Source organism: Telmatherina bonti (assembly GCF_933228915.1).
Source record: "Telmatherina bonti genome assembly, chromosome: 8".
NCBI lineage: Eukaryota > Metazoa > Chordata > Actinopteri > Atheriniformes > Telmatherinidae > Telmatherina > Telmatherina bonti.
Window position 1 is genome coordinate 33,261,100 of NC_136626.1, and position 24,121 is coordinate 33,285,220.

The 24,121-nt window shown below is 43.1% G+C and overlaps 2 protein-coding genes across 2 annotated transcripts in view; one reads left to right on the forward strand and one right to left on the reverse strand.

The window, feature by feature from the left end:
- gabra5 (gamma-aminobutyric acid type A receptor subunit alpha5) overlaps positions 1-24,121 on the reverse strand; it is a gene marked incomplete at both ends in the record, with an annotated part of 44,276 nt that overhangs the window by 19,610 nt on the left and 545 nt on the right. Inside the window, 3 exons of the mRNA XM_079244861.1 lie at positions 10,391-10,473; positions 14,899-15,119; positions 17,006-17,073. Coding sequence (XP_079100987.1) covers positions 10,391-10,473; positions 14,899-15,119; positions 17,006-17,073 — 372 coding nt within the window. The remainder of the gene's footprint in view (positions 1-10,390; positions 10,474-14,898; positions 15,120-17,005; positions 17,074-24,121) is intronic.
- Positions 1-24,121, forward strand: part of gabrb3 (gamma-aminobutyric acid type A receptor subunit beta3) — a gene marked incomplete at both ends in the record, with an annotated part of 90,214 nt that overhangs the window by 13,632 nt on the left and 52,461 nt on the right. The gene's annotated exons all lie outside the window — the stretch shown is intronic.

A 24,121-nucleotide genomic window follows, 5' to 3' on the forward strand; every position in this document is an offset into this window, starting at 1 on the left:
CAAATCAGCAAGTACGGGCAACCGAGGCAACATGGACCTTAAAGGTCAACTAGTCATTCATCTAAACCACATTCTGCATCCATCACAACAGTGAGTCCTCACAGGAGAAGAGTCCAGATGCTGAACCGGCCTGAGACTTTTGCAGCATCATGACAGCAAAAAGTTCCATAGTAATGAATAAGATGGTAATTATTGAGCTTTTGAGGCTGTTTCAGGAAGACTTTTAGTTACTTTTAGACCAAACAAGATTAATTAGCTAAATAGAAAGCTCTTTTACACTAATTGGATTTTTGTTTTTACCCCGCGTTAACCTAACTATCTTCTGGCTCTGGCTTCATTTGAACAGACGCAGCCTCAGTGGGGTCGATGCTGCAAGCTGAAAATAAATACACCAATAAATAAAATAAAATAAAAAACTTTTCAAGATTCTGTGTGCCTGGATTAGCATTGAAGAAACACAAATTAAACTACAAAAAACATCAATGTAGCACAGTGAAAAGCATCAAATTCAAACTTTATGGCAGATTTTATATCCATGACACGTTTCCTCTAAACTGCGCTGAACACACCGCTGAACCGAGCTGACACAAGCTGGACTGATAGGGGCAGAGTTCAGTACATGAAAGGTGATTAGCACAAGCGAAGGACAGGTCTGCTGCGGCTCCGAGAGCCTTGAGCTCCTGGGTGAGCGCTGTCCATTAGGTCAAAGGATTAGCTGAGGTTAATGGAGTTTGAGAAAAACAGGACATACAGACCAGTAATGTTTACAGCTTGCAACCTGGTAGGGGCGGGATTCTTCTTCTGTGGTGTTGGGTTTAAAAGTCATTTTCTGGTCAGTAGAAAAGGGCTGTTTATTAAGTTTCCAGGTCAGTGGGACTTCTACCCCTCCATGTTGTAACAGATGATGCTTGTATGTAGTTTACAAAGCTGCTTAAACACACTTACAGAGCATACAGGCTGAAAATAGATCCAGCATGTAAAGCATAGAATTCCATTAACACGAAGCTCACTTTAGTTTTTTTTCCTTTTCATCATCAACTAGACACAGTTTCTGAGTTATGCATCTAGTTTTTCATCCAAAGCATTGTCCCTGCAATATTATGAATACAAAGTTTTGACATTTTCACAAAATCAGTAAAGGAATCATCAATTTCAATTTGTATTTTTTATTTTTAACCTGAACATTTTCTGTTCTTTTTTAATAAAACAAGATTATCAGTGCTGTAATATTGTAATATTATCCCTAAGAAAAACTTACTATGTTGTGAGGTTAACTGTAATGTCATTGCATTCCTGCCAAGCAGCAGCCAAGCTGAAGTGCCAAAACCTACAGTTCCCCCTTCATCCACTAGGGGCTGCAAAACAGAGTGAATTCCCATAGACTCCCATGTTAAAAAGACCAGCTACACAGCAGAAATAAACATGTTTACAGCCTGGTATAAAAATCCTAAAATAAAAATTTTAGGTTTAATAGGTTTACGTTTAAACTCCTCCGTTTAGAAGTGAATTCATATAAAAATTTGACATATTTAGGGGCGTGTCCTTTTGATTGACCGGTACCCATATCAAACTTCAAGGAGGAGGAATGTAGAGCAACTGCAGCTTTAAGTCATTTAACACTCCCTCTTAAGGATGAATTTTTTGTATAATTCATCTGTTTAAAGCTGATTTCATCTTGAAATTTGACATAAATTGACAGGTACTTACTTGCCACTTCAAAAAGGCAGAGTGCAGCGCAACCACAGAGTTTTTAGCCGGCTAACAGCCAATAGCTGGTTAGCTTTGGTTAGCTCCAGGTTAGCTCTTAGCTCCAGGCAGGTCAGAGGTCACTATATGTCAATCATCGACCCCCATGCTCACAGACCCCCCCCCCCCCCCCCCCCAGCTCCACCTCTTTCCCCATTTTCACATTTTCCGGGAGACACAAAACGTGTGACGCTGCCAAGATGGTGATGGGGAACCGCCCAATGAGCTTCAATTCAGCTCTTTAGAAACATACAGGTGACGTCACGGAGGCTTCGTCCATCTTTTTTATACACTCTATGATTTCCTAAAGCCAACTGTAACCAAACCTGAGAGGCAAAGTATCAGCCAGATTACGACAGATGCCTCAGCTGCGTCACTGCATGGCGTCGCTGCATGGCGTCATACAATACCGTCGCAGCACGACAACTTCCAAAACATGACTCAGAAACAAAAGTGGAGAATGGCGGACATCAAATAGTTTCTTTCTACTTGACACTAATTCAATGTTAATAAACAAAAATAAATTTGTTGCTCTAAACGAGGAGCCATCCTGCTTTGTTTTTCTGCCAGGTTGTACAGGACCAATCCGAAGGTTTCACTGTGTCAGGCTCCACCCTTTTGGGTTGGATTGGTTAGATTGGTAGCCCAGTGGGAAGGTCAAAGAAAACCAGCCGGTTGGATAGGATAATAGGGTACACTTCCAAGTTTTTACAAGAGGAAGGGAGTTCCATAAAGCAGTGCTACAATGCAATGTAGAGTTGCATTGTGGGTAAATACATAGCGATGGTGTTAGGAGTCCTCTGCCTCGTCTGGTGTTCATACGGCGTCCATTATTACAGTGTATTTCTGCAGTATACTTGCATAAGACACAATAAAAAAAACCCAAACAGCAATATTTTCGTCTCCATGTGAAACTTTGTAAAACTTTGACACACTAAAAAAGTTTCCCACCCCACCTCACCCCACTACCCCATCTGCACCTGCTGGAGGAAACAAGGCTTTACGATAAGTAACACCTTTGGGCTTGTTTTTCTAAGAACACCATGCTTGTTAGATGTATAGATCTGGTTGCACATGTCTGTCACCAGATTTGGCAATGCAGGCGAAACATGAAGGCTGCAGTAAGAAGACACCTCCTAGGTGAGAGAGAAAGCCAGATCTAAGTTTTGAGGGAAGTTTGCAAGTCTGAAAAGCAGGTTTTACCTGCAACTCATGTAAACATCACAACTGCTAGTTTTGCTAGTTCCAAAACAGTTGGCATGTTGTGTGAAGTCTAAATGGAACAAGAATTTCATTATTTCAGCTCGAGGCTGCGTTTACATCAGGTTGCACAGATGAACCGAAGGATAGCTAACAGACTCACGGTGTGTTCAGACCAAACGCGTTTTGAGCGTTAAGAGCGGCAGGTTTCCATGTAAAGTCTATGTGGAGGCGCGGCAAGGGGGCGCCGAGCTTTCTCGCGTCGCGTTTTGAGCGTTTTGGGCATCGGCGTGCCGCGATGAACGCGCACATCAAAAGCCAGAGATGGGTAAAGCTGAACATTTGCCACTTGACGCATGGCGTCAACCAATCAGGGCGATCAGCTCGCAGCTCCTGGAGGATTCCTGTGGTGAACCCAGACACGGGGCTGAGATGCCATTACTCTGTGCAATATTTAGGATAACCATTCCTTGCTAAAAAGCTGAATGTTACTGATTTGGCAATGTAGCAGGATATGTTGCCATCGCTCTACTGAATCCGCAATCATTCCGCTTTCGCCGCTTGCTCCAGACTAGCGGCAGGAGCACTGGGAGCGTTTTGGATGTCGGACACCAAAGTGGCAGTTTAGTGACCAGTGTCGAGCGTTCAGCGTGTTGAACGTTTTTTGACGCTCAAAACGCGTTTGGTCTGAACACACCATCGCTCACTGAACGCACACACATATGCACACTCACAGTTACAGACACACTCTCCGGTCCTTATCTCTCCCTTTACTAACGGACAGCGAGTTGGTTGGACGCGCCTTCTCGGCTGCGAACTGACTGGCTGTGCTGGGAGATCCCACCCCGACCACGCCCTCCCATGTGTTTTCCTTATGTTGTGATTGTCTGAATATGTGCTTTTCTGTTTTGAGGGGTTTTTTTTTTTTGTTGAACCTCTAGACTGCCCTGTGAGGGCGGTACAGAGAAACTTCCTTTTTTTTCCTCATGTTGTTTCTACTCTGTTAAAGGCGGCGCCGGATAAAGCCGGCTGCGAGGCCTCAGTTTATGACCTGTTCTGTGATCTGTGTATTATTATGTGTTTTTTTTGTAAAACCTCGGACGGGTTGTACTGGAACCTTGAATTTCTCCTCTGGGATGAATAAAATATTCTTGATTGATTGATTATTTGCTAATGGCATCAACCAATGTTTTAGTCCCAATAGAACGTAAACAACATGTCAGACATTTTATCATTGTGAGGAAAATCTGAGTAAATTGTGAATCTGATGCAACTAAAGGCTGGAAAAGAAACTGGTACAAACCAAAAAGCAACTGGGGGTGAAGTAGACAACTGATTAGATTAAAGTGTCTCTTTTATGTACACAGGGCAGAAAATAATCAAGCATTTTTTCACAAACCCCTTCATTCATTTTGTATTGATCCTCTCAGATCAGGCTCTGGTAGAAACAAGCGGACAGAGAAAGCTCCGCCTTCTACCTGCGGGCTGCTTCTGATTGGTCAACTGCTAGGAGTAGTTATACTGAGCAGTGAAGGTGGACGTGGCTTTCTTCACGTGAACGTGCACAACCTAGAGAAGATGACCAATCACTGAGTCCGTCCCCCAGGACGTCACTAAAATTTAAAAATTTTAAAAAGTAGAAAAAACACTCTAAAACTAATTGTTTCCATCGCCATGGAAACTGAATATAGAGCGTGCTGGAAAACTCAAACATGTGTTTAGGTGATAAGAAACGGCGCCCCTCATATATCTGATGAGTATTCAACACTTTAACACTGTAGAAAGCTCAGAAAACTAGAGATAGCATCATAGGTCCGTAACGTAACAAGGTACAAACCAAGCGGCAACCTTCGACGGTAAAAAGTGAAGCCTATGAGGAAGAGCAAAAAACTGCAGTTCCCCCTTCATCCACTAGGGGCTCCAAAACAGAGCAAATCCCCATAGACTCCCATGTTAAAAAGACCAAATTCACAGCAGAAATAAACATGTTTACAGCCTGGTACAAAAATCCATTTTCAGGTTTACCTTCATGACAACGGTGGGGGGGAGTGAATTTTTATCTAACTTGCCTGTTTAAAAGTAATTTCATCTCGAAGTTCGGCAAATTTAGGGGCGTGTCCTTTTGATTGACAGGTACCATTCTCTGGCTTCAAATCAGAAGAACATAGAATAACCGCGGTTTTTAGCCGGTTAACAACGTGACTTAGCTTTAGCCCGCTTACCTCCGTTAGCTGGTTAGCTCCTGTTATCTCTGGGTTAGCTCGGTTAGCTTTTAGCTACAGAAAGCTCGGAGTTCACTCAATGTCAATCATCCACCATGACGCTCACAGCCCCCCTCTCAGCTCCACCTCTTTGCCCATATTTGTATTTTCCGGGTGAGACGACGCGCATGCCCCTGCCAAGATGGTGATGGTAGGAACCGCCCACCAAGCTTATATTCAGCTCTTCAGAAACCTACGGGTGATGTCACAGAGGCTCCGCCCATCTTTTTATATCTGGGTGGACATGCAGTGTTCTTAGTTGTTCTAACAGCTGTGGAAAAAAGCTGAATGCAAAGAACACGGACCTTTAATCCATGAAGACTGCCCCTGGTTCCCTGGGCGAGCAGAAGGCAGGGATGTTCGACAGAAGTTGGTTGAACTATTAACAGAAATTTTATTCCCAACAACAGCAGAACAGTGAGCTTTGGTGAAAAGTTGTCAATTCGACACAAAACTCTGCGTTTCCACGTTGCTGTCAAGTTTAACGTGGCTCAACCAACCCTGCTATCATGCTAGTTATTGCTAATGAACTAAGAGAAGAAGGCCGCAGGGAGTAAATGGCTCATTTGGGAGAAACATGACTAAAGCTTAAAGCCAGAAGACAAGAGAACTGCTTTCTTGTTCTCGAGGTCTCAAGAAGAAAATGATGTTATTTTGTTCCTGGAAACGTGACTGAAGACAGTCCTCGACACATCAGGCTGGCAGAAGTTTTTTCATACGGGGCTTCGAGAGGTATTGTGTGATTGGTCGGATACTTGAGGTGGGCGTGGTGAATAGGGCTGTGATGATATGCTTTTGTCCCGATTCGATTCGATTCCGATTTTTTTTGGTGCCGATTCAATTTAAATTGCGATTCTCAAAATTCTTCAATATTGATGATTTTTGTAATTAAAAACAAAAATTTTTTATAAAACTTTTTTTTTCTAGTAATTTTTCTTGATTTCAGTTAGGAAAAAACAACACAGTAGCCAAATCATCATTCTGTGGCTATAATGCCCAAGAAGTCAAGTAAAATGATCAATAAAACCAATGAAAATGACAAAAATTATATGGTGGATTAATTTTATTTATTTGAAAAAAATCGTGTTTTTAACAAAAAAAATCGATTTTAAAATTGTGAAGAAAAAAAATCCAGATTTCCGATTTTTCGATTGGATTTTCCCACCCCTAGTGGTTAACACGGTTGCCGCTTCCAGATTCTTCCTGTTGCAGATAAAATAAATTGTTTTATTAAAACAGCTGATCCAGGTGGTGAGAAAGTACAAACATGTTTACAACATGTGGCATTAAAACACGGATGCAGCTGCATGCACAACCCGCCCTGCCGCATGAAGTTTCCCGTTAAATATGAAATCAGCGGGTATATTTCACATGAAGCAGATCCTGGAGGATAGAGTGACCCGATGAAAGAGTTTTTTTTCTTGTTCTTTCAGCATCATAAAGAAGAACAAAGTTCTTGCTTCTCATGGAGGATGGAACAAGCTTGAGCGTAGACCTGTGTGATGCCTTTTATTATTAGGAGAAACATGAAGTATATGAATCTAAATGAACCACTGTCCATCGTTTCAGTCCAGATCCATTCATCAATCAGTGTCTGCAGGTAAACGGTTCCCACTGCAAAAAATGGCTCCGACACAAGATGGCGCAAAACACATAAACGGATGCCGGATCAGTGTATAAAGGTCTACAAAAGGAACACTTTAGAGAGGCAGAGTCCCTCAGATGGGCAGACAGCCAACCTAAAACACACAGATTAAAAACTGGGAGACAATTATAAAATTGAGAGATTTGGGAGGAATCTCTGTATGTACAGGATGAGCCCAGTGATCAAGTGGATGCTAAACCACATACTCCAACTTCATAGTAGAAGAGTGTGGCTGCCCTGCCTACAGTTCAGACCTTTCACCAAATCAAGGCATCTGGACCATCATGAAAGAAAAAGTTCAGCAACCAAGAACCGGGACTAATGAGCAGCTAGAATCCTGCGCCAGAATGGGACCATATTCCTGTCCTAAAACTCCAGCAACTGGTCTCCTCAGTTCCTACCATAGACTGTACATAAAGAGATGAACGGAGTCTCCGTGCAGTCACCTGTAGGTTTCTGAAGAGCTAACTCTTAGCTTTCTGTAGCTAAAAGCTAACCGAGCTAACCCCTAGATAACAGGAGCTACCCAAATAACGGAGGTAAGCGGGCTAAAGCTAAGTCACGTTGTTAACCGGCTAAAAACCGCGGTTGTTCTTCTGTTGTTTTTTGTTGAAGCGGGAGATTGGTACCTGTCAATCAAAAGGACACGCCCCTAAATTTGCCGAACTTCGAGATCAAATTTCTTTTAAACGGGCGAGTTAGAAAAAAATTCACTCCCTCCACAGTTGTCATGAAGGTAAACCTGACCTATTAATCCTAAAACCAGGCTGTAAACATGTTTATTTCTGCTGTAAACATGTTTATTTCTGCTGTGAGGTTGGTCTCTTTAACATGGGAGTCTATGGGGATTTGCTCTGTTTTGCAGCCCCTAGTGCAGGGATGTCAAAGTCAAATACACGGAGGGCCAAAAAAACAAATTGGCCATAAGCCGAGGGCCGGATTGGTTCAATGTTTATTAAAACATATTGAAATTATTGCACGTAGCCTATTGAACCAAGACCTAACACAGTGTATTATTTAATGATTAAATGAATAATCGGGAAAACATTTTTCAGCAGGCACACAGACAAGAACAAACTGCCTTCAAAGAAAAATCACATGTCCTGTACATTAAATGAATAAATATTTTCTTATGGCTTTGTCAGTAAGTTAAAGAGAAAACATTTTCAACAGGCAAACAGCAAAAAAGCAATTTTCCTTCAGAAACGAAATAAGTTCCTTATATCAAGATAAATGCATAAATGAAACTGCATGCATTATAAACTGAAAATGCAATATTATCCCGCTCTATTATCCTACCAATTACTGCTTCAAATAGTAAAATGAGAAAATATAGAATAAATCAAATCAGTTGTATTATTTCTCATGGCTCTTATCTGCAATTTTCCCTGAATCCATTAACTGAAAAATAAATATAAATAAATAAATAAATAAAATACAATAAAATAAAATGCAAAAATATGTGGCACACAGACAAAATACTTTGTGTGTTTCTTACGTTTCATGGTGCCTTCTTAGATTGTATTCTTTCATTACAGCCAGACTTTCTCCACACAGAAGACACACAGGTTTGCCATTTACCTCAGTGAACATGTACTCTGCCTCCCACCTAGCTTGAAACCCCTCGTTCTCAGCATCCACCTTCCGTTTAGCCATGTTTTGGGGAGGAGGTAGCTGAAAGTTGACATCTGCTCTGACTGCTAATGAATGATGAAGCAGAGGTCTGCTTGCTGCGCTGCAGTGAGTTCGCGGGTTACCGTTGCATTGTGGGAAATGTAGTATTGGTGCGTGCAAAACACCAGCGGGTGGCTACAGCCTGCGGGCCGGTTCTAATACTAATCAAATATCATCCCGGGGGCCATAGATAATGTGGCCCGCGGGCCTTGACTTTGACATATGTGCCCTAGTGGATGAAGGAGGAACTGCAGTTTTATGCACTTCTGCTTCGGCTTCACTTTTAACCAGCGGAGGTTGCCGCTTGGTTCCTACACATTTCCAGTCAGTTGTTAAAAGAAGAAGAGATGCTACACGATGCTAAAATCATGCTGGAACTACTTTTTACACGCGTGTAGCTGCATCAGATTCTGAATTAGCTCATGTTTTTATGTTTTATTTTGGGTTTTTTTGGGCTGAACGGTGGTGTGATGGTTAGCACTGCTGCATCAATGCAAGCAGGTTCTTCACTGGGGCCATTGCTGGAGGAACTGGTCCAACCTGGGCTTCTCTGTGAGACGTTTGCATGTATGCAGTGGTTCCTCTCCAGGCCCTCTCCAGGTCATGATGTCCAAAGACCTGCGTGCTACGTAAAACTCTCCCTTGGAATGAGTGTTGTCTCCCTGTGCTGTCCCTGCGATGGACTAGCCACCTTCCCCCGGTGTTCCCTGCCTCCTGGCCAGCAGCAGCTGGGATTGGCTCATCTCCTCATGCACCTGCAATGGAGTAAGCGGTAAAGACGGAAGAGGGACGAACCGTTTACATGAAACGTAAACTGTCTTTTTGCTCGTAAATGTAAACGTAAATGTTGTTTTTGTTCCACTGGGAATAAAATATGAGTTGATGAGATTTGCACATCATTGTTTTCTGTTTTTATCAACATTTTACACACAGTCCCAACGTTTTAGAATCGGGGTTGTAAAATGATGCTGTCTTGTTTAGATTGAGAATGTTGCTGTGGGTGCCCACATAGGCAGTATAATTACTGGGTTTGGAGTAAAACGTATGAAAGTAGGTGGAAGGAAACGCAGTCTTTGTCTCTTTTTGTCATACTGGGAGCTGCTGCGTTCGGTTGCTCTTGCTAAAATAAGTAAAACAGAATTATGAACACCGAACATCCCAGCTTCCATCAGATGTCTTTATTTCCCCTGTCCCTGGTCTCAGACGCAGGTTGAAGGTGCCCAAAGCGGATGTGGGAGTGGATAAGTATCCGCATGCAGCTCCGAGGCCCAGGATCACCCTCCTCCATACGTCATTTGGGAACACGTTGGACGCTAATCTTAAACCGAGTTTGACTGAAATCGACTGGCTTAAGAATCAAGCGGAGGGCTGTTTATCTGTTCACATGCAAGGTGTATGGTTGAATTTTTAAAGGTTACCTTGGTGGAGAGTGTGGGCACCCCGAGCTGTTTCCAGTGTGACTGCATATTTGTTTCGATGTTCCCCGTTAGACAGAGCTGAGGCAGTGAAGCAGGCAGCAGAGCAGCCCTGACATGTTGATTAATGGCTTAATCAGGAGTAGTGTGTCAGCGTCTAGATGGTTATCTCCTGCACCGGCACAACAATAGCTTTGCACCTGAGGGACACGGGCTGTCAAACACACTGAGATACACCCGTTGCCTCGTCCTCTGCAAGGATAAAGACTCAGAAGCTGAGGCTGTGTCAGAGCTACAAGCTGCTTTCTCACTCTTGTCCTTGTTTTATGTTGGCTTTATGTCCATCGGCGTTCAAACTGCTGACAGGGAATATTTATATTCTTCCCTTTCTTGCATTACTGAAAGCAGATACTCCATGCATGCATCTACACGGAGGCATATTTACTCACAGCTTCCAAATTTAAGGGGACAAGCATGGGCGTCCATGGGGAAATCTTCCAGCTGCATGGGACATTCTGCTGAGATGGTGAGCCTGGAAGAGGAAGTGCAGAAAAAAACAGCAATTTAACAGATTAGTATAAGATTTTTTTCTTAATTAATGTGTCTTTTCTTAGCGAAGAGCAATAAGCAACCGAGCTACAAGGGTGTGAGAATGAGCCACCTATGTGTGGAGTCACAGCAGAGTACAAACTAAGCTTTAGTGAAAATAAAACACACACAAAAGCTCCCACACAGAACTGCATCCTGGTGTAATGCTGCCCTCTGCTGGCTGCACTGGGAACAGCCACACTCGCTCTTTTTGGTCATAAGACATCATAAAAATACATCATGATATAATATATATGTAAACCAATAATATCCTAATGTGAATTGGTTTGATTTCTATATAATATTAATACAAGTTGCCTGATACTGGTGTAGCTGGGGGCAAAAGTGTGCACACTGGGGACATTTCACCATATTAAAGGGCATCTGCTGCCTCAGCTGTTTCACTGAAGATATATAACTGCACCAATATGCAACCTTTAATATACAAAAAGACATTAGAAATACGATGAGGTTGGAATTCACTGGAATATATTTGATATTGATATATGTGATATTGCATGATAACGGTCACCGTGAGCCAAACGGCGTGTCACCTCTTATGGACGATTCCGCAAAGCTTGACTGAGTCTGAAACAAGCCGAAGCTTGTGGCAAGAGCCCTGATAGAGATGAAGCCTCAGCGGTGGTCATGCAGGTGCAGCAGCTGGTGTTTAATCCCACTTTTCTGCAAACTGAATTATTCACAAAAAATGTTTTTTAGTGTGAATGTGCAAACCTTCAGGCGGCTGTCTCACACGGTAGTGGACTTGCTTTGTGTGTCTGATTTTAGTTTAGGATTTAGTTTGACTAAAATCCTCACACATTATTTATTATTCTGATTATTATTATTAATCTGCTATTCTGCAATACTGACTTTAATAAGGCAATATCAATGAGGTCTGCAGACTGGTGGGGACACTATCGACACTGTTGACATAAACATATACGGACTCCACAGTCAGGTTGGACCCTTTTCCCCTTCAGAACTACTTTAATCCTTGGTGTCATAGATTCAACGAGTTGTTGGAAACCTTTCTCAGAGGTTTCCCTCCATATTGCCATGAAGCATCATACAGTTCCACCACATCACCATGAGAATCTCCCGTTCCACCTCATCACCATGAGAATCTCCCGTTCCACCTCATCGTGATGAGAATCTCCCGTTCCACCTCATCGTGATGAGAATCTCCCGTTCCACCACATCACCATGAGAATCTCCCGTTCCACCTCATCGTAATGAGAATCTCCCGTTCCACCACATCATGATGAGAATCTCCCGTTCCACCTCATCATGATGAGAATCTCCCATTCCATCTCATCATGATGAGAATCTCCCGTTCCACCACATCACCATGAGAATCTCCCGTTCCACCTCATCACCATGAGAATCTCCCGTTCCACCTCATCACCATGAGAATCTCCCGTTCCACCTCATCACCATGAGAATCTCCCGTTCCACCACATCATGATGAGAATCTCCCGTTCCACCTCATCACCATGAGAATCTCCCGTTCCACCTCATCACCATGAGAATCTCCCGTTCCACCACATCATGATGAGAATCTCCCGTTCCACCTCATCACCATGAGAATCTCCCGTTCCACCTCATCACCATGAGAATCTCCCGTTCCACCTCATCGTGATGAGAATCTCCCGTTCCACCACATCATGATGAGAATCTCCCGTTCCACCTCATCACCATGAGAATCTCCCGTTCCACCACATCATGATGAGAATCTCCCGTTCCACCACATCATGATGAGAATCTCCCGTTCCTCCTCATCACCATGAGAATCTCCCGTTCCACCACATCATGATGAGAATCTCCCGTTCCTCCTCATCACCATGAGAATCTCCCGTTCCACCACATCACCATGAGAATCTCCCGTTCCACCTCATCACCATGAGAATCTCCCGTTCCACCTCATCGTGATGAGAATCTCCCGTTCCACCACATCATGATGAGAATCTCCCGTTCCACCTCATCACCATGAGAATCTCCCGTTCCACCTCATCACCATGAGAATCTCCCGTTCCACCACATCATGATGAGAATCTCCCGTTCCACCTCATCACCATGAGAATCTCCCGTTCCACCTCATCACCATGAGAATCTCCCGTTCCACCTCATCGTGATGAGAATCTCCCGTTCCACCACATCATGATGAGAATCTCCCGTTCCACCTCATCGTGATGAGAATCTCCCGTTCCACCACATCATGATGAGAATCTCCCGTTCCACCTCATCGTGATGAGAATCTCCCGTTCCACCACATCATGATGAGAATCTCCCGTTCCACCACATCATGATGAGAATCTCCCGTTCCACCTCATCGTGATGAGAATCTCCCGTTCCACCTCATCATGATGAGAATCTCCCGTTCCACCTCATCGTGATGAGAATCTCCCGTTCCACCTCATCATGATGAGAATCTCCCGTTCCACCACATCATGATGAGAATCTCCCGTTCCACCACATCACCATGAGAATCTCCCGTTCCACCTCATCATGATGAGAATCTCCCGCTCCACCTCATCATGATGAGAATCTCCCGTTCCACCACATCATGATGAGAATCTCCCGTTCCACCACATCACCATGAGAATCTCCCGTTCCACCTCATCGTGATGAGAATCTCCCGTTCCACCACATCACCATGAGAATCTCCCGTTCCACCTCATCATGATGAGAATCTCCCGTTCCACCTCATCATGATGAGAATCTCCCGTTCCACCTCATCATGATGAGAATCTCCCGTTCCACCTCATCACGATGAGAATCTCCCGTTCCACCACATCCCAAAGCTGCTCTGCTGGATGTAGATCTGGTGACTGTGGAGCCGTTGGAGGACAGTGAACTCATCGTCATGGTGGAGATGATGTGAGCTTTGTGACATGGTGCATCATCCTGCTGGAAGTTTCCATCAGAAGATGCTACACTGTGCTCAGAAAGGGATGGACATGGTCAGCAGCAGGACTCAGGTAGGCTGTGGTGGTTAAACCATGTCATGTTCCTGTTGTCTTTCCATCATCTCCAACCAGTCTGTCCATTCTCCTCTGACCTCTGACACCAACCAGACATTCTGGTCCAGACAAACTGCTGCTCGCTGGATATTTTCTCTTCTTCAGACCTTCTCTGGAAACACTAGAGATGGTTGTGTGTGAAAATCCCAGTAAACACTCAAACCAGCAACCATGCTGCGTTCAAAGTCACGTAAATCTCCTTTCTTCCTCATTCTGATGCTCAGTTTGACCTTCATCTTCATTATGTCTACATGACTAGATGTGTTGAGTTGCTTCCTTGTGTTTCGCTGATATTTGTAACAGTTTAACAGGTGGATCTCATATTGTTCTTCACGTAAAAAAACAAAAACACAGCCTGATCTGTGTCCTATTTAATCATCCAGCAGATCACCGAGCGCTGCCTGTTCAACACTGAAAGATATTTTCATGCTACAGCAGCTACTTGTTCTCTGATCCGACGTAGGAGAGGAGAGTAATGCATGCATAAAGTGTTTCCCTAATAGTCTCGTTCCTCGTACACAAACCCATTAATGCACTATTGTGATCTCTTTTCTACCAGCTCGTAGCATTGGCGAATGTGCAGAGGACTTGTAGCAATTTTAAAGAGAGTGGATCAATAATTATTGTTGACATGCAGCCATTTCCGTCTCCATGAACTTCTGCTGTTAATATTTGATTTGGAGGATTTATTAAAGCGATAACATGATGACCCAGCAGTGGCTGGAAATGAGTTTTATCTGTAGTGCAGAATCAAACACACTACGCGTCTAAGCCACTCTGGCTGCTTCTAGTAAGCAGATAAGCGTGGTTTAAGAGGGTAGAGGGGTGAGGGAAAAAAAGCTACTTCAGCTTTTAAAACAACAGAAGCTGCAAAGGAGACGCACGTAACACGCGTCTGAGGCAGCTTGTGTGTTTAAATGACCTTTAAGAAGCTGTCGCAGGTGTAAAAAGCAGCGAGAGGAGGGAGGAGTTCGTCCTGTTTGCCTGCAGATTGCTGCAGAATTAACAACATGATCTCAGAAGGACACAAACGCTGGGTCAAAGTAAACATTTCAAGTTCCGCTGACCTCCAGCTCAATGCACGAGGACAACATAATGATGCATCAGTGCACCAGCGAGAATGAGTGTGTGGGCTGTTTCAGAGCAGCGGGGGTCTTAGAAACCATTAAACACAAAGACGATGCTGATGGAGGATTCAGTCATCTCTCCAGCTTCTAATTGGATTACGCAACATGCCTAAACAGCAGCACTCAGCTCTATGAGTCAGTGTTTTGGATGTGAGTCTGGCTGGAGGAGGGAAGTTTATCCTCCAGTCCAGGATGACTGGACGACCTCGGGAAGCTCACCTCATGGTGTACAGAAGGGTCCCGTCGTCTTTGAGCCGCAGTAGCTTGTTCGGCGTGGTCATGTTATGTGCGATGGACTTTTTCCCGTTGAGGAAGAAAGTGTCAGGGGTCCAGATGTTGCTGGCGAGGAGGTTATTCAGAGGCAGCATCTCCATCGGCCCTTTAAAGCGAAGCCGCTCGTCTTTCCAGCTTTGGCGGAAGAATACATCAATGGTGTATTCCTGCAAAAACAGAAAAGTAAATGAATGAATAAATGGCTTCGTAAAGACGAGGGAGGCGATGCGATGTGTGGATTGTAGGAGGCGCTAAACCACATGAAACACGTCACAGGAACAACCCGAGTTCCACTGAAGATGGAAAACAGACATAAAAACAGAATTTCAATGTTTATTTCCAGTAGAATATAATTCCTGCTTCCATGATGCTCCAGATGTTTTGTACTGGTGAAACTGGACTGCAGCAGACCAGTTCTCCTGTTCCACCATGCTGCTGTGATGATGCAGGATGTGGTTTAGCATGGTGGAACCTGCAAGATCTTCCCTGAAAGAGACGTTGTCTGGATGGGAGCAGATGTTTCAGCATTGATGGAGCTTCCCAGATGTGGAAGCTGCCCACGCCATCGGCACTAATGCAACCCCATCCCATCAGAGATGCAGGCTGATAACAAGCTGGATGCTCCCTCTCCTCTTTAGTCTGCAGGACACGCCGTCCATGCTGTCCACAAACTATTCCACATCTTCATCCAGGTTTCCACTTTGCCACACTGCAGCCATTTAGCCTGTAAAACAGCCTGTTGGGGAGGGTTGCTACGGCAACGCATGTGGCGCTATGGATAATATGTAGGGACTGTAAATGCTAAACATGTTTAACTTGAGCCAATTTGTCCCTTTTTAGTCACTTCAAGTAACTCTGTCACTTTACTTAACGTTGTTTTGTCACGATAAAATACTTTATATTCTGTTCACAACTCAACATTTTTTAATTAATGTTTGTCTTTATTGGTGTAAGTCCTGCTGAGTCACCAAATTCTCTGAATTAAAAAAGTGTCTAACTGAGCTTTGGTCCAGAGAAGACGGCGTGTTTCTGGATCCTCTTCACATATGATGGAGCTTTAACCTGCAGGTGTGGATTTCAGACTGAATGGTGTTAACTGTGAATCGTCCTGAGTCCATGCACTGGTTTCCAGTCGAGAATCATTCTCTTAAGCACTTAGTCCAGTTCAGGGGGATGTGAGGAAACTGGAGTCTATCCCAGCAATCACTGGGCAAGAGGCAGGGTACACCCTGGACAGGTCACCAACACAACACAGAGAGACAAACCATTCATGCTCACACTCACTATTCACAGTAACCAACCTAACATGCATGTCTTTGGACAGTGGAGGGGAGACAGAGTGCCACAGTGCCCAGAGACACACACACACACACACACACACACACAGTACAACAAACTCCACACAGAAAGACCACCGTTCAAACCCCCGCCCCCCAGCTGAGGCTCGAACCAGCGACTTACTTGCTGTACTGACCGCTACGCCACCATGCAGCCAGTAGAGAATCATGTCTGCTTTTAATGCAGCGCTTTCTAAAGACCCAAGATCATCAGCATCCAGTGTGATCTTCATGCTTGTCCCATGCGCACAGAGATTCCTCCTAATTCTCTGAATGCTTCTATTGTGGAAGAATAAAAGGAACATCTGCTTGATGACTTTTCCAGCCTTTTCTTGCTCCTGTTCCAGGTTTTTGGAGATTTTTTGCTGCCATCAAATTCAAAATGAGCTCATATTTTCCTGAATATCTTCTACATTTTTCTTGTTTCTGATTATTGTTTGGTTTTTTTTCATTTACATTTTGCTCAAAGTCCCAACTCTTTTGAAACTGGGGTAGGATGCGATAAAAAAGAGTGATGTTTCTTTGTCTGTGGTGCCAGGCAACATGATTTATGTAGAATATCTTCCTAACCTTCAGAAGTCTCCAAAAAGCCTTTTTTAAATAAGCTTCAGGGTTAAAGTCGACAAGGATGGATTTGGTTTAGATTAACACTAATCTACTGTGTTGCAATGCTGTTTGAAAAGCTGAAAAATAATAAAAATAAATCAGTTTCTTACCATTTCCGTGTCGGAAACGGGACCAAAGCTTGTGACGAAGATGTTGGTTTTGATCTCAGTCACCTTTTCTGTGAAAACAAGCACAAACAGGACATGATGAGTTTTATACACATTATTATTCACCTGATGTGAAATGGTACACACACACACACACACACACACACACACACACACACACACGCTGAAGTCCAGTTGATGCTTGTTCCATCAGCCATAATGAAAAAGTTGGAGGAACATTTGCTGCCATCTAGTGGTGAAAATGAAAACTGCAGCCGCTTCAGTCACACCGGGACACTTTGCTCGATGTTGTGACTCCAACAACCAAGTCTGATTATATATTTACATTACATCATGCTTTTTTTATTTATATGACTTGTATAAACTTTATTTTCAGGGCTGGGTGGAGACAGAAATCTGATCATCCATTAAATCATCCCAAAGAATATTTTTCTACCAAGTATTGAAATTACCGTATAAATATAATCTGAGCTCGGAGCATATTTAGAGCAGAGTTAATAAAAAGCTCTGCTGAAAAACCAGGAGTCAGCCTCAACATCCACAAGTTCTCCTGAAAATAATTATAAAATGACTGTGGTAAAAATGTTTAATGATAAACAGATGTGTGTGACAGATGAGCGTTTGAAACTTAAAATAATAATAAATAATTATGTGTTTAATTCATAGAGCTCTTTAGATAATACTGACAGAAGCTTTACATTAAATAGCAGAAATTGAAATGAATAAAAGACAAATATTCAGCATTAAAAGCAGTTTTTCTGAGAAGAGTTTTGAGTGGTGATGGTGGTGCATGTGGAGTTTTCAGCAGGGACTTTGTCTCCACAGTGCTGATCTGCTTGATGAGATGTCAGAGCAGATTTCACGTCCTGCAGTGATTCGGGACCTTTTGTTGCAGAGATACTAACTGTAACGGAGCTGTTCTGGTACAAATCCAAGCGATGAAGCAGGAGAGACATCTGGCATTCCCTAACTCTGGATCTGTTGGTCGCTGGGACTGGAGAAGAAACTGTGTTTATACTGGACATGATGGGCTCGGCCCTCCGTGGACAGACGGGTCTTATCTGTGGTTTTTCTCTTCTCTTCTAGCTGCTCTCCTTTCTGTCTCGCTGTATTTTTCTTATCATTTAAATCTCTTTCTCTTTTTTACAACATTGTTGGAACTCCTGCTTGTGAAATTTTATAAAACTGCAAAACAGTTTAATTTCTGCTTTATTTTGTGCTGCATCATGCATGAAACGGACCACATGGGACCAGAAAGACTTAAATCCAGACGCCTCTCCATTTCACCATCACATCCGGATAACAGAGAGTATTTCTGAAATAAATTACTATGATCGTGAACAAATGTGTGATTTCTGAACAGCTTATTGTCATAAAGATCACACAACAAGCCTGTACATGGCTGACATGAACTTACTATATAAATTTTATTCAGGAGATTAAATTTAAGGCTGTTTCTATGAAAGTTTGACAAACGAGGACCTGGATGTGTTGTGTGTTTGGTAAGTGCAACACGAGAAGCAGCACGTTTATCATGTTTCGTGCTGATTTCTGTTTGTGTGTGTTCATAAACCTGCTGCACGGCTGCAGCGATGCAAAGCGCAGCTGGAAAGAAACAAACACTAAAAACACGTCTATATTTGCCTCCACAGCTTCCTTTTCAGGACTGTGTGTCATATTTATAAAGTTTCTGTTGTTGCGGGTCACATGAAGCTCTTCATCGCTGGATTCTCAACATCCCGTCTGAAAAGAAGCTTTGAAAGAATCCTGAAAACAAAACATAATTCCGACTTTGTGCAGCTTGTTCCTGCTGCACGCAGCCTACTCTGTTAGTATTTAAAGGGGTGCTATTCTGTTATTTGGAGTTTTCTGAGCTTTCTACAGTGTTACAGTGTTGAATCCTCATCAGACATGTGAACGGCACTGTTTTTTATCACCTAAACGCATGTTTGAGTTCCAGCACTCTCTCCGTTCGGTTTCTATGGCGACGAAAAATGCGTCGTTTTAGAGAGTTTTTTCTACTTGGAAATCCTTGTGACGTCCCGGGGGATAAGGTTCGGTGATTGGTTACCTTCTACTGGTTAACAAGGGCATGTACAAATACATCAGGCGGGTGGAAAACGTGGGATAAAGTTATTTCCAACGATGGCTGGTGAGTTTACCAAAGAGAGACATCCTGCTGCATTCGTTGCTGTGGGTTGCTGTTTTCCACTTCGTTTTCAGGCTCTGATTCAGGTTCCAACATGTAGGGCTGTATGCTATGTGTTGAGATTGTATTTGGTTTTTTTATTGTGTTCATATTAGCCTAATCCTTCTGTTTATGAGATGTTACAATGACGGCGAAAGCAGGTGCGGTGCGCGCTCCCGATGTAGTGCAGTGGCGGGAGGCGGGGCTTAATGCGGAAGAGTCTCAATCCACTCGTTTTGCCCGCAGGCTGATCTGACAGCCTACGGAGAGGGTCGGTCTGAAGTAAATAAAGCGATTTGTGACAATAACTTGATCAATCCCAGCCCTACAGGGCTCAGAAATAAAAATACATTAGCCTGAAATGCACATAATAGTTCCACTTTAAATGAACTTTTTACTACATTTCCTCCAGATTTCAGCTGCTGAGCCGCAGCACTGATGGAAAAGTAGCTGAAACTTTGTTGATCAAATCATTTTGTTGCCAAAGTTATTCTTTGTTCCCCATGAACAGACTCTTCTGTACGCACCATGGCCGTAAGGCAGAGGTGTCCAGCTCCGGTCCTCGAGGGCCAGAATCCTGCAGGTTTTCTATGTATCCCTGCTCAGACACACCTGATTCAAATTAATTAGTAGTAGAGCTTAATCAGTTGTGCACGTCATTGGCTGTTTGATCCATTTAGTGGAAGCTAGATGTGTTGGAACAGGAATACATGGGAAACCTGCAGGACAGCGGCCCTCGAGGACCGACTTTGGGCACCCCTGCCGTAAGGTATCGGTTCTCCCGTCTAGAAGAACCTGGATCGTTGGTTGATAGAAATGGTCTGTTCTATAAAAATAAAAATATTTATTCGTTCTTTCTGTTAACAGTCAGATAATGACTGAAATATCTCATAAATTTTTATGGTTCACCTGTTGAGGTGATTGTTAGAACATGTATGTAATCAGCCAATCACACGGCAGCAACTCAACACATCCAGTCATGTAGACATGATGAAGACGACTTGATGAAGGTCAAACTGAGCATCAGAATGAGGAAGAAAGGAGATTTAGGTGACTTTGAACGCAGCATGGTTGTTGGTCTGAGTGTTTACTGGGATTTTCACACACAACCATCTCTAGTGTTTCCAGAGAAGGTCTGAAGAAGAGAAAATATCCAGCGAGCAGCAGTTTGTCTGGACCAGAATGTCTGCTTGGTGTCAGAGGTCAGAGGAGAATGGACAGACTGGTTGGAGATGATGGAAAGACAACAGGAAGTCCAGTAAGCACTGGTTCCCACCAGACAATCATCTCTGAACACACAACACGTCCAACCTGGAAGCAGATGGTCACATTCACATGGTAGGATCAGAATCTGCTTCAATTTGAATTTCGATTCCTCAGTTTTGTCGATTTTTAGTTTGCTTTTTAAACAAGTAAAAAAGTTGCCTGATGAGCAACTTTACAGACTTTATCAAGAGGCAGATTTCCCAAATAAAAAATCAACAGTTTTTAAGATTCATTGAGCAGCAGTATATCTGAACCAGCTGTCTGAACTTCTACTCTTCTTCCATAAACTTAAATTGCATATAAAAGTGCTGGTTTGCGTGTCTGTTGGCTTGCTGCTGCTGCGTTCGCTCTGCATTTACGTCAGGACGGTGTCCTGCTAGGTGGCAGTAACGTTAGTCGTGTTACTGCAGTACAGACATTCATCACAGAGTTTACAAACAGCTTTCCACATGTCCAGCTCTGCTTTTCTCTCCAAAGCAAATGATACAACATGTGTCCACACTTTTGACTTAAAATGTGATGGTGGAGGATTTATCTGCACATTCCTGCAGGTTGTCAGCCGTTCCCCGTTTTCCGTTTAAGTGTTTTTCTAAACGGATATAACGTCATTTTACTCGACTGTCAAAGAGAAACATTTCGCCCTCTGCTGGAGAAAAGCGGTAACTTCTTCTCCATCTGGCATCTAAAACATATAAACATTTAAAAGTGAATAAAAAATATATTTTTGACCAAAAAAAATTATTAAAAAATGGTAAAACAAAACATCCCTATTTTTATGTGAATTGATTTTTTCTCTCGCCCCGAGTAGGATCAGAATCTGCTGGAAACATCATGACAACATGGATCCATCCTGCCGTCAGGATCAACGCTTCAGGCTGCTGCTGGTGGAATGGTGGGGGGAGGTTTTCTGGTCCCACTTTGGTCCCCTTAGTACCAACATGACCTGGTTTAACCTCCACAGCCTACCTGAGTCCTGCTGCTGACCATGTCCATCCCTTTCTGAGCACAGTGTAGCATCTTCTGATGGAAACTTCCAGCAGGATGATGCACCATGTCACAAAGCTCACATCATCTCCAGCTGCTTTCTTCATCATGATGATAAATTTCCTACTCAATGTTAAATCTGTGACACCAAGAATTAAACCAGGGTCAGGTGATGTTCGCAGCTTTCTCCACCAACGATTTTCTCTTTCTCGGCTGTTTAGCAGGAGGAGGCAAATAAACCGAGCCGGGTCGGGAAATCCTTCCTGCATTTTCTCAGCCATGTTTGCCTTCCGAGTTTCTTCTTCATTACTTTGTATTTTCATCCTAACATGCTGTTTATATGCAGGGTGTGGCTATCAGATATGCTGGAGAGGGAGGAGGGGAGCCGGGAGAAGAAGCTTATGAAATATAAGAAATGAACAACTTCATTTCATTGATCAGAGTTTTTACAGATTTACATTAAACCGAGGCGTCTAACTATATTTCTTATTGTTCATCATAACAAAATATATAGACTACTATCAGGACGAGGAACCAGTTCATCCGGGGTAAACATGTCTGCAGATTACCAACAATAGCTTTAAGGCAGTTCTGAGGTTAAAAAAAGGGTATGCATGTATATGTGTGAGGGGAGTGCGTGTTGGGGGGGGGGGGGGGGGGGGGGGATGCATGTATATGTGTGTGTGGTTTGGTGGTGGGGGGGTGGTGTCCTGTACCCGGGGGCGCAGCTGGTGCGCTGGGGTGCGACCTGGCTGCCGCTGGGTGGCGGTCTGGGGATCCTGGTCCTCCGTCGGTGTGGGCTGTGCCCTCTGCCTGCGGGGGCGGGGGGCTGCTCACGGGCTCTTGGGGCCCTGGGGCCTGCGCTCTGTCTGCCCTAGGTGGCCGGTGCCCGGCGGGATCGGCCCTTGCCGGCCTGGGCCTGCTGGGGCCTGTTCCCCCTGACTGCGGGGGACTCTGGTTGGGCACCTCCTTCGCCACCTCCTGGGCAGATGCATGGCTGGCTCTGGAGTGGGGGGGTTGGGATCTGTACCTGGGGGTGACTGTCGGTTACCCGGGTCTCTGGGTTCTCCTGGCCTTCCTCTAGCTGTAGGCGGGCGGGGTCACATTGGCATGATCACTCTTCTCTAAACACGTTCCACTCTGAATGTTCTGCATGAATGTTCTGCATGTGTCACAGTCACTGAGTCATCCAGCAAGTTTATTCATTAACAGCAGGTACCTCTCTTTCTGTCTTTTTGACTTAACTTGCTAGTTTCTGGTCTTCATGATTGTCAACGGTTTTGTTCTCCACGAATCTAGAGTTGGCTTGTGTGGGTGTATATATTTATGTGTGTGGGTGGGTATGTGTGTGTACTTATGTGTATGTGTATGTATGTATGTGTATGGATATGTATATATGTATGCATATGTGTGAATGTATGTGTATGTATGTGTATGTATGTGTATGTGTGTGTATGTGTATGTGTATATGTATGTGTATGTATGTGAGTATGTATATGTGTATATATGTATATATATATATATATATGTGTGTGTGTATGTATGTGTATATGTATGTATGTATATCTATCTTTATGTATGCATGTATGTGTACATGTGTGTATATGCATGTGTATGTATGTGTATATGTATGTATGTATGTATATATGTATATATATAATGTATGTGCGAGTGTATATACATATATATGTAGGTGGGTATGTATGTGCATATACATGTATGCATTGATCTCTTTCTTTTGTTTTTTTTTTTGTTTTTTTTATGTTCTCTTTTCTGTTCTCTTTCTGCCCCTTTCCTGTCCTTTCCGGTCAGGTCCAGTAGCATAAACTCTGTAATACAAGCTATTATCCAAAACAAATTGAAAAATAAAATAAGAATCAAGAAATACAAGGGGATCATTACATCTACAAAAGTTCCCCTTGGCAAAATAAATTTGCTCAGCAGAACACAGCATCCAGAACATCAGTCTGCTTGCTTAAATGCTGGACAAGACAAAAAAAAAAAAAAAAAAAAGAAAAAAAAAAAAAAAAGGGTCCAGTCTGGTGGACCTGATAAAGTGGCAGATGTGAGTTGTATTTTTGAATAATTTAATCTTTTTCTTTCAAAAATCCTTGTTTTTCTTTTTAAATATAAACTTTACGGGATAAAGCTAAAGGATCAGGGACACTTATATTGACACACACCTGACTGGCCAATCTGAACGCGAAACATAGTGAAGCAAACACACAGTGTGAGTTCCTGGCTGAAGAAGAAACTGTGTCTTGTTGTCAAGTTTTCATAAAAAAAAACAGTTTGAACTAAAATAATTTGGAGTGATATAAAGATGAATCGCATCAGGATCTACACCTCTAATCTTTGTGTTTTGCAGGGTAGAATTTGTGGACTCCTACTGGGTACAAACAAACCTTCATTTTCAGCAAATTAACATAAAAACAATCCCAGATATATAAAAACAAGGTTTCTTTCAATAAAAATAAGAAAGTAAAGTCTCATAACTGCAACATTAAACACATTTAAGATGTTAGGCTACATTATTGTAATAAATAAAGTATATGATGCAAGTTTCTGCTGACGGTATCGATCAGACTGAGAATATTTTCTATGTCTTCATCATGATGAGAACTTTGTAGCCGCTGCAGAACAGACGAGCCATTTAACCA